We start from the raw sequence: 15,366 nt of genomic DNA, 5'->3' as shown, positions 1-15,366 counted from the left end.
TGCTCTGAAGAAAACCTCTCGGGTGATCAAATCTGGGCATTCAAACGCCTTCCTAGTAATTATTTTCTTCGCCCCATCCATCATTACAACTGCGTTGACCAAAAGTGAAAAATATCAATAAATGTATAAAATACTTACAGAAACTAATACAACAATAGTAAAAGCACACACACATGCACGCATCCACAGATAAATAATAGGTAGGATGAAGTTCAGTAAATTATTAAAAATGTTAAAATGTGAAAAACCATGTCTTTGCTGGTGAAAATCAGCATCAGTTAACTTCTCTTTTCCTATGATCGAAGTTTGCCCGTACCCTATTTGTTGTATCCATGTACTGCGTGGTGAACAGTAAGTTCGTGTTGATTCTTTGTTTAATTCTTTAGTTGGTAGACAGTAAGTTCTTGTTGTTGAGATAATTTTTTTTAAAACTCTTTACTGTCGTTTGAAATGCTTTGTAATTTATATCCTTCTTGTATTTGTGATATTTTAGCTCAAGAAATGTGCTGTAGCTACTACGTGATTCAGACCAATATACTTGTTGACGTTAAAAGCATCAGGACGTTGTGAAATAATTGAAATACATGATATTGGATAAAAAATCACTAATTAAATAGAAAGTTGTATGTCAATGTCTGAAATTGGTTGTGGAGAATGGACTTGACTCTGTCCTGGAATAAGAATGAATTTGTGTGAATATAATATGTAGATAATTTTGATTGTTAGATAAAAGAATAGCTATAATGTATATCCAAGTTCATGTGGTTCATAAATATGTTGTTGTTAGCGTTATTCTAAGGCAAAAATGACTAAATTATTCTGTAATTTGCTTTGATAGATCGTTTAGGCTAAATTATTCTGTAATTTGCTGCGGTGGATCGTTTATTAAGTGATTTTTAAAGGAACTTGATTAGTTTCACTCATGAGCTTTTTTCCATTTATATTATATTAAGACATGTGCTAACTTGTACTGCTGACAGTCTGATTCGAAATGGAGAATCAAAAACACACGGTACAATACGGACAGATTACAGTGCTGACAACTTAGTCATATTATTAGTGTTTTATGATTTACCTAGGTGAAATATTTGTCATTCCTGTCCATTTTACGAATAGATTGTGTATGTGTCATCTAGATTTCTTGTGCAAATATCGTATATCAATAAACAGAAAATGGAAGTTTCTGTTCAGTGCCTGGTAGCACTATGTAGATAAGGAACTAGGAAAGTTCAAATTATAATTAACCTATTAAAATGAAAAGCGGTGTGTCGTGCCACGTGAAGGATGTTTAAAAATTACTGCAATATGTGTTACACATTGTTTCCATAGGTCTTCCCAATATGGACTGCAAGGATGTGGAAGATATCATCAAAGGTGTGCTTAAAGATGAATCTCAAGAGTCGCAAGAGACAGGATTTCCATTGGGTAGTGTTCCTGGACCGTCTGCACAACCGGCTGTGCCTAGTTCCCAAAACCATGGCATGGTTTCCCCATCTAGAGTGAATCCACCAGGTAAGTTAGAACTCATAAGTGAAAGACTTAAGAAATTAGTTACCGATTTGCACAGTAATTTGTATCTTCAGGACGATTATTTCTGTTGCCTGTCTGCTGCCGTTTAGTTCGACTCAGAAGTGAGTTGGAATCCGCAGCTTTATGGTCTTACTTAGACTGAAGATAACTAAACTTGCAGATAATAATAATAATAATAATAATAATATTTAATCTCATCTTCTTAGTTCTTCTTATGTTGATTTTGCCTACCCGGTCTATGCTATACGAGTAACTAGTTAGTAATTGTTCTAGTAAAGTAACCAGATTATAATTGTGTTCCCAAGATTACGCTGAATTCATTATTAATATTAACATAGGATAATGTTAATACAACCTATCTAGCTTAACGCAAGTGCAATAATAATAAACTTGACATCCATCACTGTATTATTTTAACTTTAGTGTCTAAGCCGTTAGCGTACGCGCCTTTGGCGTGGGAGACCCGGGTTCGCTTCCCGGCGGGAGCTCATGTGGTTCGGATTCCACGTTAATCAGTAGGTTCACGTCCCGTATAGCCTCGCTGCTGAACGGGACGTTAAACTCAAAATCAATCAATCAATTAACTTTAGTGTATCCCCTAGTATTAATAGGTGGTAATGAAGTCGAGCTCTTAGACTAAGCAGACTCGCAACATAGTTTCAATATTATGATCACTAGAACTTCGTATGTTCCTACATTTCAGTTCGTTATCAAATTTACAACCAACGAGAAACTGATTGGAATCCTTGAAACACTTAGAGCCCTCTTCATAGTCCTAGTGATTTTTAATCTCTTCAGATTTTTATAAGGGTGTCGCAAAAATATAAAATGATAGCTTCAACACTTGTCATTGTCTGTGACACGCACTAAAGCGTAGTGCCAATCGAAACGAAGGGTAATTTGATTCAAGTAGAGCATGAGTTAATTCTGGGACGCATTCTACCTAAGTTGAATAACTTTGTTTTATTTACGCCTCATATATGTGGAATGGTATGTAATAGAAATAAAAGAATCATGAGAAGAAGATTACATGCTCAGCTTTATTTACAATATTCAGAAGAACGAAGTTAATCGTTTCCTTATAATAGATCTTTGGTCTATTAGCATACGTTGTCAAGTTCTTTGCTGTTTTCTCACACCATGAAGGAATTTATTTTCACTAAAGGCTGTTCGATGGTTTCTAATTTCTTTTAAAGGATCTTTTAAGGTTCCGAAACAAATTATAGTAACAAAAGTTTTGTCTGGACTATACGGAGCACTTCCCAATCTCATTCTGAAGCCACTGAATATGAAAATATGGCATCTTGCGTTGCTGTCGTGTAGTAGCACGATGGGATGTCTCAGAGAAATTGTCGATTGCGAAGAATAGCCGGGAAACCTGATCCTCCATAAGGTTACAGTACTACTAATTATTTATAGTAACATTTTTTCGGTGCGGTGTGACAAAGAATGCCGTTGAAGTGCAACTAAAAAGCATCACCTTAATGATAAAGTTAATTATGCTGGGACCTTGGTCAATCGTGGTACCACTCCCCTGTTGAACTCATACTACATGTGACCGTTTTATCTATTGCCACTTTTCACAAAGGAAGTGTTTTTCTTTCTGAGTATCGTGCGAAAGGATTCCTCTGAAGCTCATATCGGTGCCAATTTTGACTTCAGTCAAATTGTAAGGCATCTATTTTCTTGTCAGTTATCACGTTTTCTATTCACTTGGAATGATCAGTAACGTCGACGTAGATCAGTTTCACGTACTGATTCGTTGCACGTTACGTGTCTTTACGTCAACGACATTAATAAGAGAACCAGATCCGTTCTGCCGATTGGTACTGGAAGCTCATTTATGAAATCCCGAGTCACCACAACGTTGCACAAGTTTTCTATGACCCTTTACAGCATTTTTTCCAAGTGCAACTTGAGTCCTGATAAACACAGTTCGTTTGTCATGAGAATGTTCTTTTAGAGCTTTCATCTGACTGAAGCCACTCATCTTTGTGCTGCCGCCACACGACAGTCGATTTGTACAGAGTCGGAGGACAAAAGCTTCTTCTAATTCCACGATTTATTGGTGCTGTTAAGGTCTAACAGCGGGTCATATATGAGTCATCCTCGCAAATGTAATTTCTCATAGTACAGTTATGTTAATAAATAGCACTAGTATAGCTTTGAAATGCTGTATACTTGTTACCAATCGTACAGTTGATATATGTGCCTTTAGTGCGCATAGTTGCGGATTCGATTCTCGGTGGAGACTGAATTTTTGGTGTTGATTCATCATTATGTAAATATTAGGAGACGATTTACTGACCTGGAATCACTAACTTAAATTTACACCATATGTCCTGCCGTAACTCTTGTGAAATGTCCCCGAGAAGTCTGTACATACTTACGATAGAAAGGACAAAACTAATAAATTGATTAATCTTAACGTGAAACCTGCATCACATATTCATATTCCCAGCGTCTCAAATGATTCATCAAATGAAAGAATTTAGAGCGACCATTTTAGTGGTTATCCTCTTCCGAACCAGATTTTATACAGAATACATCTAGATTTCAAAACTGTTCACATATAGCAGAATCCGTGAGGTTGAGTTCAAGTTCTCATAGTGTTTATTTCATAGGTACTAGATCAGACGTTTGGAAAGAATGTGATCGAGCCAGTGATGTACGATTTTTGGGTATTTAGATATTGCGTTGGATCTCATATATATATATATATATTTTTTTTTTTTATCCCTAGAAAACCTGTTTTGCAAGCCTATGAATGCGAGTAAACATTTTTTTTAAACGAATGAATAAAATACTCTTCTGTTTCATGAATGTATGTAAATAAATTGTGCATAGTAATGATTCATTACAGAGCTTGCAGAGCACGTAATTTCTTAGCAGAGCTCATACTTCAAGCACACAGAAGTGTAAGTTCGGTCCTAATATGGATATACCACATGGGATTTGTGGTGAATAAAACTCACTTAATATCCTCTTTTTAGGAATCTTTTTACTTCATATTTGTTTGAACTTTAGCATCTCTTTTTAGCACCGAGGCTATATGATACGTGGACCTACACTTTAAAGTGGAATCCGAACTACCCTAATGCGTTCATTTCTCGTCCACCGGGAATCTAATTCGGACCACGTACACTAAAGACGTACATACTAACCTCTAGACCAACGGGGAGGATTCTTCTACTTTCTTAATACGAATAACTGTTGCATTATTTCTTAAATAAACTGTTGTAAATAGATACCAATGCATTGTTGTTAAGCTTATAAATTCCTGCTATTTCAATTTCTCAGGCATCATCATTTATATGAGCTATATTATCATGGTGACAATAAGTAGGTTAATCCTAGGTTGAAGTAATATTCAATACCTGAAATAAATTCTTTTGTGTTTAGGCTGAATTCTGTAGTGTTGGTCAGGAAGTAAGGATGAGATTTTGAAAAGTATAGGGAAAAAGAGTAGGAAATTAAGATTAATTCCACACTTCCAGTAAAAGTAAGGTCCTGAGGAGCGTTGTGTTCATAAACCGATGACAGATCCTCAGTTTTGTTTATCCTTGTGCTAATTTTTATTCTTAGGTCGTCGTAGTTGAAGTAAGAAATTTTCTTGGTCAGAATTCAATTTTGGATTTTTTTTTTTTTTTTAAAGGCAAAGGCTTCCCTGCTAATGTTATTTTTTGACGATAGGTACAAACTTGACCGAGCGGATGGTTTGTTTTTCAGTGTTTTGAAACAGCTGATGTATTGTTTTAGAATAAAATACTTAATTTTGTGTTTTGATCTTTTTTCCTTCTAAAGGAATGCAACCAGCACCTGCACCAGCGCTTCAGCGACCTCAGGTTCAGGTTCCTGGCCCATTGCCGTCTGTGACCCCACAAAATCTTTCATCTCCAATGAGTTTCCCACCACCATCACCATACCATTCAGAATACAGCAAGTAAGTGTTGTGGAATTTATATAAGTGTAGGAAGTATAATATAAGAGTACAGTCAGTGAGTCGATAGTAGTGAATAGTTGCTGTAGGAGCATGTGATCAGTGTGCCAATGAATAAGTGAATTTAAAGAGTAGAGTAGAAATAATTAAAATTTAAGTAATTACCAAGAAACTTCTAGGAGCTTTATAAGATACCATTTACGAGAAACCAGAGTGAAAGTTAACGCATAAATGCTCCTCGTCTGGTTTCATAATGTGAAGTTACTTCTACTTAGGATATGTCAGTATATTTAATTGCCAGAAGTTTTGACCTCTATCAGCAGCAGTTTTCTGTTTTGAAGACACCTTAATCACGTCTTGTGGCGCCAATTTTGAGAATTTTATCGGTATAGTACAGACACTCGAATATTAAAAATAACAGTGTACATTTTACTTTACAGAAATAACAAAGTGTACTGAACTTGAAATTACTTCAACGAAAACAGTGCATATTTACTGAATTGTAACGTTCTTTATGTAGTTTTCAAAATGACTTGCTGAAATCTTGTAGCCGTAACAAAATTGTACAGACGAATTACACGTTGACCTTGATGAAATAGAGAATTCTAATGCGTTGAACCCCACATTCGTTACCATGTTAGACAAGAAACTAGGTCGTTTTATTTTTCCAACGGTTGCTGTATTTTTAAGAAAAGGTTCATCTTGCCATTTATAATCAGTTTGTTTTATTTGCACAACAGTTTAGCGAACGGATTGTGGCTATGCGAAGTTGTTTTTAAGCATTTGAATACAAATAAGTTTAAATTGTGTTCAGCGTGCACTGCATCTGTACACACAAGGACATTTTAGTGTTTATTTAGCGTGTGCTATTCATAATCATTAATTTTTAGTACTTTAAGATTTATTAAGTTTAACTGTACATTGCACTGGTACCCTCTACGAATTTTGTGCTTTACATATGGTATGTTTATATTAAATTATAAACTACAATAGCGTTTATAAACTCAAAAGGTACTCAGTTCGCTCTTCTGTATTTTGTTAAAACTTAAATAGTTACAGATTTGTTAATAACGTTGAATTTTCGCGGACTGCTGTCACCATTGTCAAGATTGAAGATAAGAAAGAATGAATAAAAAAAAAAAAAGTGTTAGCTGGGTAGATAGATGGGATTTAACTACGTAGTTGATAATTACTGGAGTGAAGTAGTCCATATTTTATTTCTTCTTCTTAGTTGTCCATGCCAATTTTTCTTCCAAGATGTAAGGAATTAATATGATACGATTGCACGTATCTTTTAGCCTGAAGATGAGAATCGAATATTCTTGAATTATCACTATGAAATTATTATTTTTTCTTTCTTGGGATAGTCAGGTCAGTGCTTAATAGCGGAACGTCTTTTCATTAATACACTGTCATTTTCGTTTGTTTAGAATATTGTGTTCCGATGATCACCACATAATGAAATATACTTTGAATACAATTCTCAACTTACTAGATATAGCTTTTCTTACTGTCCCTTTTTGTATTCATCTAGTATCATGTTGTTCGTCTTCTTATCATACATCATCCTATAACCTAAACCAGTGGTTTTCAACCGATGTGTCTCGACACACTGGTGTGTCACGCAGTTCCCTAAGGTGTGTCGCGAAATTTTAAAATTTAAAAATGATGAAGAATTAATAATAATTAGTTAAAATAGAGGCAAACTGTACCAGTCAACGCTTCCAGCGGTAGCAATAATGCTCAGTGCCATGTACAGTCGTTATAAAAATTAATAGGTTTCACTATTATAATAGATATTATCATCATTTTTGTTGTTATTATTTATAATAAAAATACCAAACAAATGTGTCGCGATGTCCTGGATGTTCAGTAAAGTGTATCGTGAGTCAAAAAAGGTTGAGAACCACTGATCTAAACTATCTTTCAAGTACCCAGAGTATTGAAAATCAAACGAAGATTTTAATGAATTAGTGTTTATACGAAGATTTCTTTGAGTATTATCAGGATTATTAATTTTTCATTGTAATTATCCTCAGCGTAACTTAAAAAATCTAATATTCAGGTTTATTGTATGGTATATTAAGCAAACTAAAAACAAAATCAAAATGGTTTTATCTTTCTTAGAAGTTAAACGAAGCTTCAAGTGATTCTTTTTATTAGTTGGGTGGCCCCGCGTAGCGTAGTTGCTAACGTTCTCATTTTTGATGCGGATGGCCCCGGGTTCGATTCCCGAGAGGACTCGCTCGAAAAGTAAAAGCTTTTTCAAGCTAGCCATCCTAAAGTGAGGTTTTCGAGGGTTTCTTTCATTCACACCAGCAAATGGGGTGGTAGCTCATATAATGGTCTTAGGCCGCTTCCCTCCTCAATTCCCCGAGCAATGTGATCGCCATCTGACCTGGCCATAGATAGGGACTCAGAAAAAACATTCACAGGTTAATTTTTTGAATATTATTTATATATTTAAGGCTGTAATAAATTAGAAACACTGTACAATCGATCCGACAATATCGTGTTTGCACGAATACAGGCCGCACTTCCCCCCCCCCCTAAGTTTTGGCATGAAAAATCATGGTGCGGCCTAAATCGAAATTTCCCCCCTCAGATCATAAATCGTCAAAATAACATGTACACGTATCTTGTGGCTTGAAATTAATACCGTTACAAGTTACTACAGTTACGTTTGTAAACCATCAAAGACTTAAGAAGAAAATAGCAGAACAACCTACCTTGTTCACAAAAATTGCCACCTTCATTGGGTACCGGTAACACCTTACACTGGCACGAAAAGCGCTTGTACATCTAATAGTTTTATTAACAGGAATATGTATCTGTTACACAGTAGATATATATATATACACGGTAACTTTGTTTCGCAAAACTGTGTCAGCTTGTTTGTACCCACTCAGATTACGCACAATCACTTCCCACCATTTCAACATAACCAGCGTCAGGTTCTTTACCCTCGCTAGACGATCTAGAATGCTGCACAGTCACCATCTCAAAGGAGGTCATCTTCATGAGTCACCCTTAGTTATGCCAGAGTTAAAAAAAGGAGGGGGAAAGAGATATCTTAAGTACTGTCTAAAAGTACTTTTTCGTAAATTTAGTACCGCGGTCGATATTCTAGATTTACTTTTTTTCTATAATCTCGTGTTAAAAGTTTAGGTGCGGCCTCTATTCGCGCAAACACATTGGGTGGCCCCAACTACGCTACACTTAATCACTGAAGCGTTTTATTAACGTGAAATTATAAAGTGAATTTGGGAACAGCTCTGCTTTAACAACTTCGTGTTTTTAATAATTTGTAATCGTGCCTAAGGAACACGCATTATATCTAAACACCGAACTTTTCCCGCGTTTCACTTTCGAAATATGAGAAAAAAAATTTAAATCGGAACACAAAAGTTTAGTGTATTTGTTAAGTAAACATTACTGAAGTAAGGGATTATTGATAAGTATGCGTTGAAAATTTATTACCAGTAAAATAAATTTTCTTAAATTTGTTGCCGTTGTTGTTGTGGGAGTGACACTTTTTTTTTTTTTTTTTGTACGTTCTTTTCTGTCACAAGCACGAAGTGAGAATTGGCCTATTCTCCGCCAAAAAGTGCAAAATCGTCTTAATAGAGTTCGACTATAAAAAGTAAAAACCACTTGTACAGTCAGCGAGAAAAGTTCTTTCAGTTTGGTATAATTTATTTTAGGAATAGCGGTGGTACAGCTGGGACGTACAACGGTAGTATGGTTTAAACGTACAGAAACGTACAGGAACGTACAGAAAATTACATTCTTTTTAATTACTCAAATTGTCCATCCTGAAGTTATGTACGAAACTAATTTTATCAAACGAAAAGAACTTTCATCGTTGACTGTACTACCTGGTTAAAAAAAAATATCGTTCAGAGTTCTCACGTGTAATAAATTTTTAGAGACAATGTATTGGTAGAAGAAATGTAGGAACTTTATTTCATTATGATTTCATTGTAAATCATAAATAAAAAATAGAAAAAAAGAATAGGACGAAAAAATTTCGTTGCTTTGTTTATCGAAGTTTAACATACCTCCAACACTTTATCCACTTCCAGCACCGAGCCTGTATGAGACAGAGCATACGGTTTAACATGGGTTCCGAACTACTACATGGATTTACATCTGAGGCAGATACCATCAGGCATCGAATCCGGAACTACGTGTACTGAAAGCACGTGGCAATAACCACTCGGCCAGAATGGGCATTTTGCACAGTCTTTGTTAACGAGAAAGTACTTTTATTCATGGCAGCACATTGTCATCAATAATACAAAGGGTGATCAGAAAGTAAGGGTACAAAGCCTCCAGTGAAACGTATATATATTATTTCATACAGCCACCAGATAGTACATACATTAGGTTATTTTTCGACATTGTCTCCATATCAGTTGAGGCACTTGTCTCATCGTGGGATGAGTTTGAAGATTCCCTCCTGGTAAAAATCAGTTCCTTGCGTGTTCAGCCACGTTGTCACGAAGTTTTTCACCTCTTCGTCTGAAGCGAAGTGAGGCCTCCCAAGGTGCTCCTTCAAGTGCGGAAACAGCTAAAAGTCGCTTGGAGCGAGGTCAGGGCTGTAGGGAGGATGGTCTGATTTCCCAGTGAAACTGCTTCATCAGTGTGGTGGTATTCTAGGTTCCTTGTCGGTGACGTTTCTCCACCAGCCGCAAACTTTCGACACCATTCTGCGATATGCTGACGAGATATTACAGTCCCTCCGTAAACCTCTACCAGCTGCCGGTGAATTTCAGCCATGGTTACATGTTTCGCCCACAGAAATCGAATAACTAAGCGGACTTCTTCATGAGACCAGTTTTCCAAACGAGTCACGATTTTGTATTTATTTACAACTAGCGTTTTAGTTGGTGGATAGCTGAAACTTGCACAGTTGCCAACTCCATGTATTACTGCACACTCCTCATTTCTCTATAACAGACGAAACTCCAGAAATACTGGCATTGCAACCTTAGTTTCTGATCCTCTTTCGTACTCAAAATATTTAATACGGTAATCCTTATAGTGTAATTTTGTCAAAAAGAACAAACCTATACCTTCTTCCCATTACCGGAAGACGCGAGAAAAGTGTATGCATTTGTTAACGGTTTCTTGATTGTTAATAAAATGGCCTTTATTATGACCATTGTGATAAGTAAACTACATTGTATTTTGATTTTCTTTTATAGTAGTCCACAGTTTAGTCCTGCTTTTTCTGAGCCCCCAAGTCCATGGCATCCACAGCCGGATCAGGAAAGTGAACCACCGTCTTCATACAATTCTCGAAATCTTCAGAAGATGGAAGCGGACGAAGCCTTAGGACCAAATGCAACTATTTCTCAGATTCTTTACGCAAATCTCAACCACCCAGAATTTAAAAAGGAATACCCAAGTAAGTAAATATTCCTGTTCGTATACAGAGATTGCTGCACGGTTTGCATTCTAAACACTACTGTCTTTCTCGTACTTTTTAAAAATTTTTGAAAGAAACTGATTTCACGGAGTTGTTCTTTTAGGGTTTTTGAAAAAAAAAAAAAAATAGATGACAATATTGCAGTATAATAGCTGAGAAAGTATAATGAAATTTTAAATATTGTCCAATATTTATGCACTTTACACCAAACTTTTATACACAACTTCAATTTCTCGTATGCATGTCAATGTTGTAGGGTAAGAACATTGATTTCCTTTGTTTGAACCATCTTTACTTTTATTTACTTTAAACCTGAACACTGTGTTTCAAAACAACACCGACAACATTTGGGAGGTAATTCCTGACTCCAAGATAAAACAAAATATAGACCAACCTGGGTGCACAAATGCTTCCTCTCGGGGTAATAGACTGCCGAAATATGACAGAATGAATTTTAAAGGTCCATAGGTCCAAAACCATGCGCCCTACCGTAGTCGGGTCAAGACTTCACTTGGAAACTAATATGTGCGCGATCCAAAAATACATATTTCAGAATCCTAAGGTACTCACGCAACAATTTTTATAGAGGGAGTTTGGCTACGGGCATATAGTCTGAAGTACTCTCCAACTACCTCTATAAAAATTGTTGCGGAAGTTCGACAGGATTCTGAAACTTAGATTTTTGGATAGGGCACATACTAGGTCCTAAGTGAAGTCTTGATCCGACTACGGTAGGTCCCATAGTTTTGATCCTATGGACCTTTCGAATTTTTTTTTCATTTTTTTTTCATTCATTTCAAGTTCTCGATAGCTTGTAACTCCGAAAGGAAGCATTTGTGCATCCAGCTTGGTCTATACTTTTTGTGTTACCTTGGTGCCACAAATCACCTCTCAAAGTTGTTTTGAAACACCATATTATGTATATATATATATATATATATATATATATATATATATATATATATATATATATATATATATTTGGTCTAGGAATTAATTCGTGCGGTTGGTACGCACACATTGAAGCTGTAGTACAAACACAAAACACATAAATACCTTAAGAAAAATATTGTCCATCGCTAGCCACCACTTTCGCCCATCTGTCAGGCAATGTACGGATTCCGTGGCGAAAGAAGTCCTCATCCTTGGAAGCGATCCAGTCAGAGACCCATGTTTCGATATCTTCTGAAGAAGTAAACCGCTGTCCAATCAAATCGTTGTTCATGCAATCGAACAAGTAGTAATCCGAAGGAGCAACGTCTGGTGAATACGGCGGGTGGGGTAAAACTTCCCATCCGACATTTTCTAAATAGGTTTTGACCGGTTTTGCGACATGTGGGCGAGCGTTATCATGTTGAACAATAAGTTTATCATGTCTGTTCTCCCATTCTGGTCGTGTTCTGGCCAGAGCTTGCTTCAAACGCATTAATTGTCGTCGATAACGTTCTCCATTCATAGTTTCACCCGGTTGCAGCAGCTCATAGTACACCACACCTTTCATATCCCACCATATGCACAGCATAACCTTTGCACAGTGAATATCTCGTTTTGGTTGTGATGGACCTGGTTCACCTGGTTTCACCCAGGCCTTTTTTCGTTTAGGGTTCTCGTAATGGATCCACTTCTCATCACCCGTAATAATTCGATGCAGAAACCCCTTTCTGCTCTGTCGTTGAAGCAGCAATTCGCAAATGGTTTTTCGTCTTTCAACGTCTCTGTCTTTCAATTCATGTGGAACCCAATGTGACATCTTTTGAATCATTCCCATGGCTTTCAAGCGTTTGGAGACTGTTGTTTGATCAACGCCTAATGCTGCTGCAAGTTGTTCCTGCGTTTGACACGAATCCTTCTCGAGCAATGCTGTCAATTCTTCGTCTTGAAATTTTTTTGGCTGTCCAGCTCGCTCTTGGTCTGCCAAGCCGAAATCACCACTTCTAAACCGTGCAAACCACTTCTGACACGTTCGCTCAGCTAGAGCATGGTCACCATACACTTCCACCAAAATACGATGACTTTCAGTCGCACTTTTCTGCATGTTAAAGTAATGCAGCAGGACATCCCGCAAAAACACTTTATCAGGCACAAATTGCGCCATGTTCACTTAACTACAAACTGGTGTTGTTGACGCTTTAATCCACTGCCCTATACTACGAACGATACGCGATGACAGGGGTTTGCAACACATGTGTGGATACACGGAACTGTGGGACGCTCCGTTCGTTGCGCCATCTCTTGTCCACCCGCACGAATTAATTCCTAGACCAAATATATAAATAACAGGTACTAAAGTAGGTATACAGTTATAAGAGTTCTTGTTTTCGTTATTAGTGGTTATGTATTGTATTGGGAGGCCGAAAAGTAGGTATACAGTACCGTAACTGATCAGCTCAATGCATTTTATATCATTTCTTATTGTTATCCATCAGGTAGATTCAGTTTCTTTATTTGTTCTTAATGTGTTTTTACTTACATCTTAAGCTCGTAAGAGCCAAACAAATAAACCCATAAACTAGAATGTTATATTTGATCAATGCAGGCGTGTATACCTACTTTCGGGCCACCCTGTATAATGAATTCTTGATTATGAAAATAGTAACAATTTTATAATTAAGGAGAAGTCGTTGACTATCATGTTGTTGCCGTAATTGTGTAATAAGTGTTCTGTAGCATGTTAAGATACAGGTCGTGGGTAAGAGTTTCATTAAAAAAAAGATAGGCCCAATGACCGTTTTATATGAAAGGCTTGCTCAAACTAACTTTAGGTTGAGTCAGTTGTTGTTCAAATGTTAAATAGGGGTTCTCTGTTCCGTAATTGAAAGTTATGCTTATTAACAGCGTCTGAAAGTTTCAAGTTCACTTCGTCTGATCAACACACGTTTTCAATGATGCCATCACCTTGTCTTTCAACATTCAACATTGCCTCGCAGAATTATAATCCACAAACTAGATCATCCTCTAATAATTCATGAAGTGATCTTGGCCGATACATAACCTTAACGTTGCATTAGATGCCCCAAAGATCTACGGAAAATCTCTTAACTTGTCAGAAGCTTTCCTCTTTGGTTTTTTGGACTTTAAATAAATGCATGCGCACCTAACATTTCATTGTTCTGAGTAGCAGTACTGATCGGTCGACCACTCTTTAGCGCATTACAGATGGAGCCACTTTCGTCAAATGTATTGCGTAATCTGTAAGTTGTTATTCTGCTTGGTGGAGGTGCTTCAAATTCTATAGCCCATTTCCGTCTAACCTTTTCAGCGTTCTTTCTTCCAGTATTAATTGATTACCCACTTCCGTTGGTCGATGATTAAATTGCCAGGCATTATTATCTGAAAAATAATAAATAATAAAAGATAATAAATGTGTACCTACTTTTGCTCCCCCTGTATATATAGAGTATGCATGCAACGTCTGATCAACACACTTTTTGAATGATGCCATCACCTTGTCTTTCTGCATTCAACATTACCTCGCAGAATTATAATTGACAAACTAGATCATCCTCTACTAATTCATGAAGTAATCTTGACCGATACATTTTCACACCTAAACGTTGTATCAGTGTTCCAAAGATCTACGGGCAGTCTCTTAAGTTGCGAGAAGCTTTCCCCTTTGATTTTTTGGGTTTTAAATAATTGATATATATAAGCATTAAGACTTGATAATTGTTTTTTAAAATTGTTTTGATAGATTTTCCCGATAGAGCAAGGCAAATAGGAAAGATCTGGAGAACGCTGCCACAGGAGAAAAAAGCTCCTTATTACCAGAAGGCACGAGAAAACAGATCAGCTGTTCGTATGCAGAAATCGCAGCAGGTCAGTTTGCGTAGTATTTGTATATTTTAGAGTTAAGAAATTGTGAGTGCCGTGTAAATTAGTTCCTTTTGTAGGTTAAGGCATTTAAATATATAAAATGTGAACTGTAACGTGTCTTGCTTTAGAGTACATTATATGAAAAATAGAAAAAGTACGCAGCACTTCAACAAAAGAAAAGTTTTGTTCCCCGATTATATTCTAGTGAACCTTCAGTCTTCACTGCCGTATAATTTAAAGGGTGAGGTCGCTTAGAATTCTTTTTAGGGACCGTCTTTGAACTTAAAAAGGATTTTTGATTCTATAATCAAAAATATATTAAAATAGTTTATTAAGTAGCTCAGTTCCTTCGAATGATCTACTTAATGCTATCCAAAGTCATGTTGCCAGAAATTTGTGTAGAGTAACCTGCTGATTTCACTGACATAGTTATATTTGTAATCAGTTGAATATAATTGAATAAGAAAGTAAGTTTTCTTTTGCTGCATAGTGGTAAATGCTTTTTCTTGTTAATATATTGTACCTAAAATCTTATTTCAAATCACAGTGAGAGGATTTCATATCGACAAACAGATGATATCATTAATTTGTAAAAGGAAGGAGTACGTTTTCCTAGATTTGATATATTAGTATTGTTTGTATTTTCTGT

The 15,366-nt window shown here is 36.4% G+C and overlaps 1 protein-coding gene across 10 annotated transcripts in view; it reads left to right on the top strand.

The window, feature by feature from the left end:
• LOC145678807 (histone-lysine N-methyltransferase 2C-like) overlaps window positions 1-15,366 on the top strand; it is a 262,032-nt gene that overhangs the window by 81,965 nt on the left and 164,701 nt on the right. For all 10 annotated transcript variants that reach the window (XM_081749328.1, XM_081749335.1, XM_081749329.1 and 7 more), the window contains exons 25-28: window positions 1,330-1,512; window positions 5,335-5,473; window positions 10,681-10,883; window positions 14,596-14,720. In XM_081749328.1, the coding sequence (XP_081605454.1) occupies window positions 1,330-1,512; window positions 5,335-5,473; window positions 10,681-10,883; window positions 14,596-14,720 (650 nt within the window). The remainder of the gene's footprint in view (window positions 1-1,329; window positions 1,513-5,334; window positions 5,474-10,680; window positions 10,884-14,595; window positions 14,721-15,366) is intronic.

Source organism: Thermobia domestica, chromosome 2, assembly GCF_964235325.1.
Source record: "Thermobia domestica chromosome 2, izTheDome1.hap1.1, whole genome shotgun sequence".
Lineage (NCBI taxonomy): Eukaryota > Metazoa > Arthropoda > Insecta > Zygentoma > Lepismatidae > Thermobia > Thermobia domestica.
This window is presented reverse-complemented; position numbering and strand designations above follow the sequence as displayed.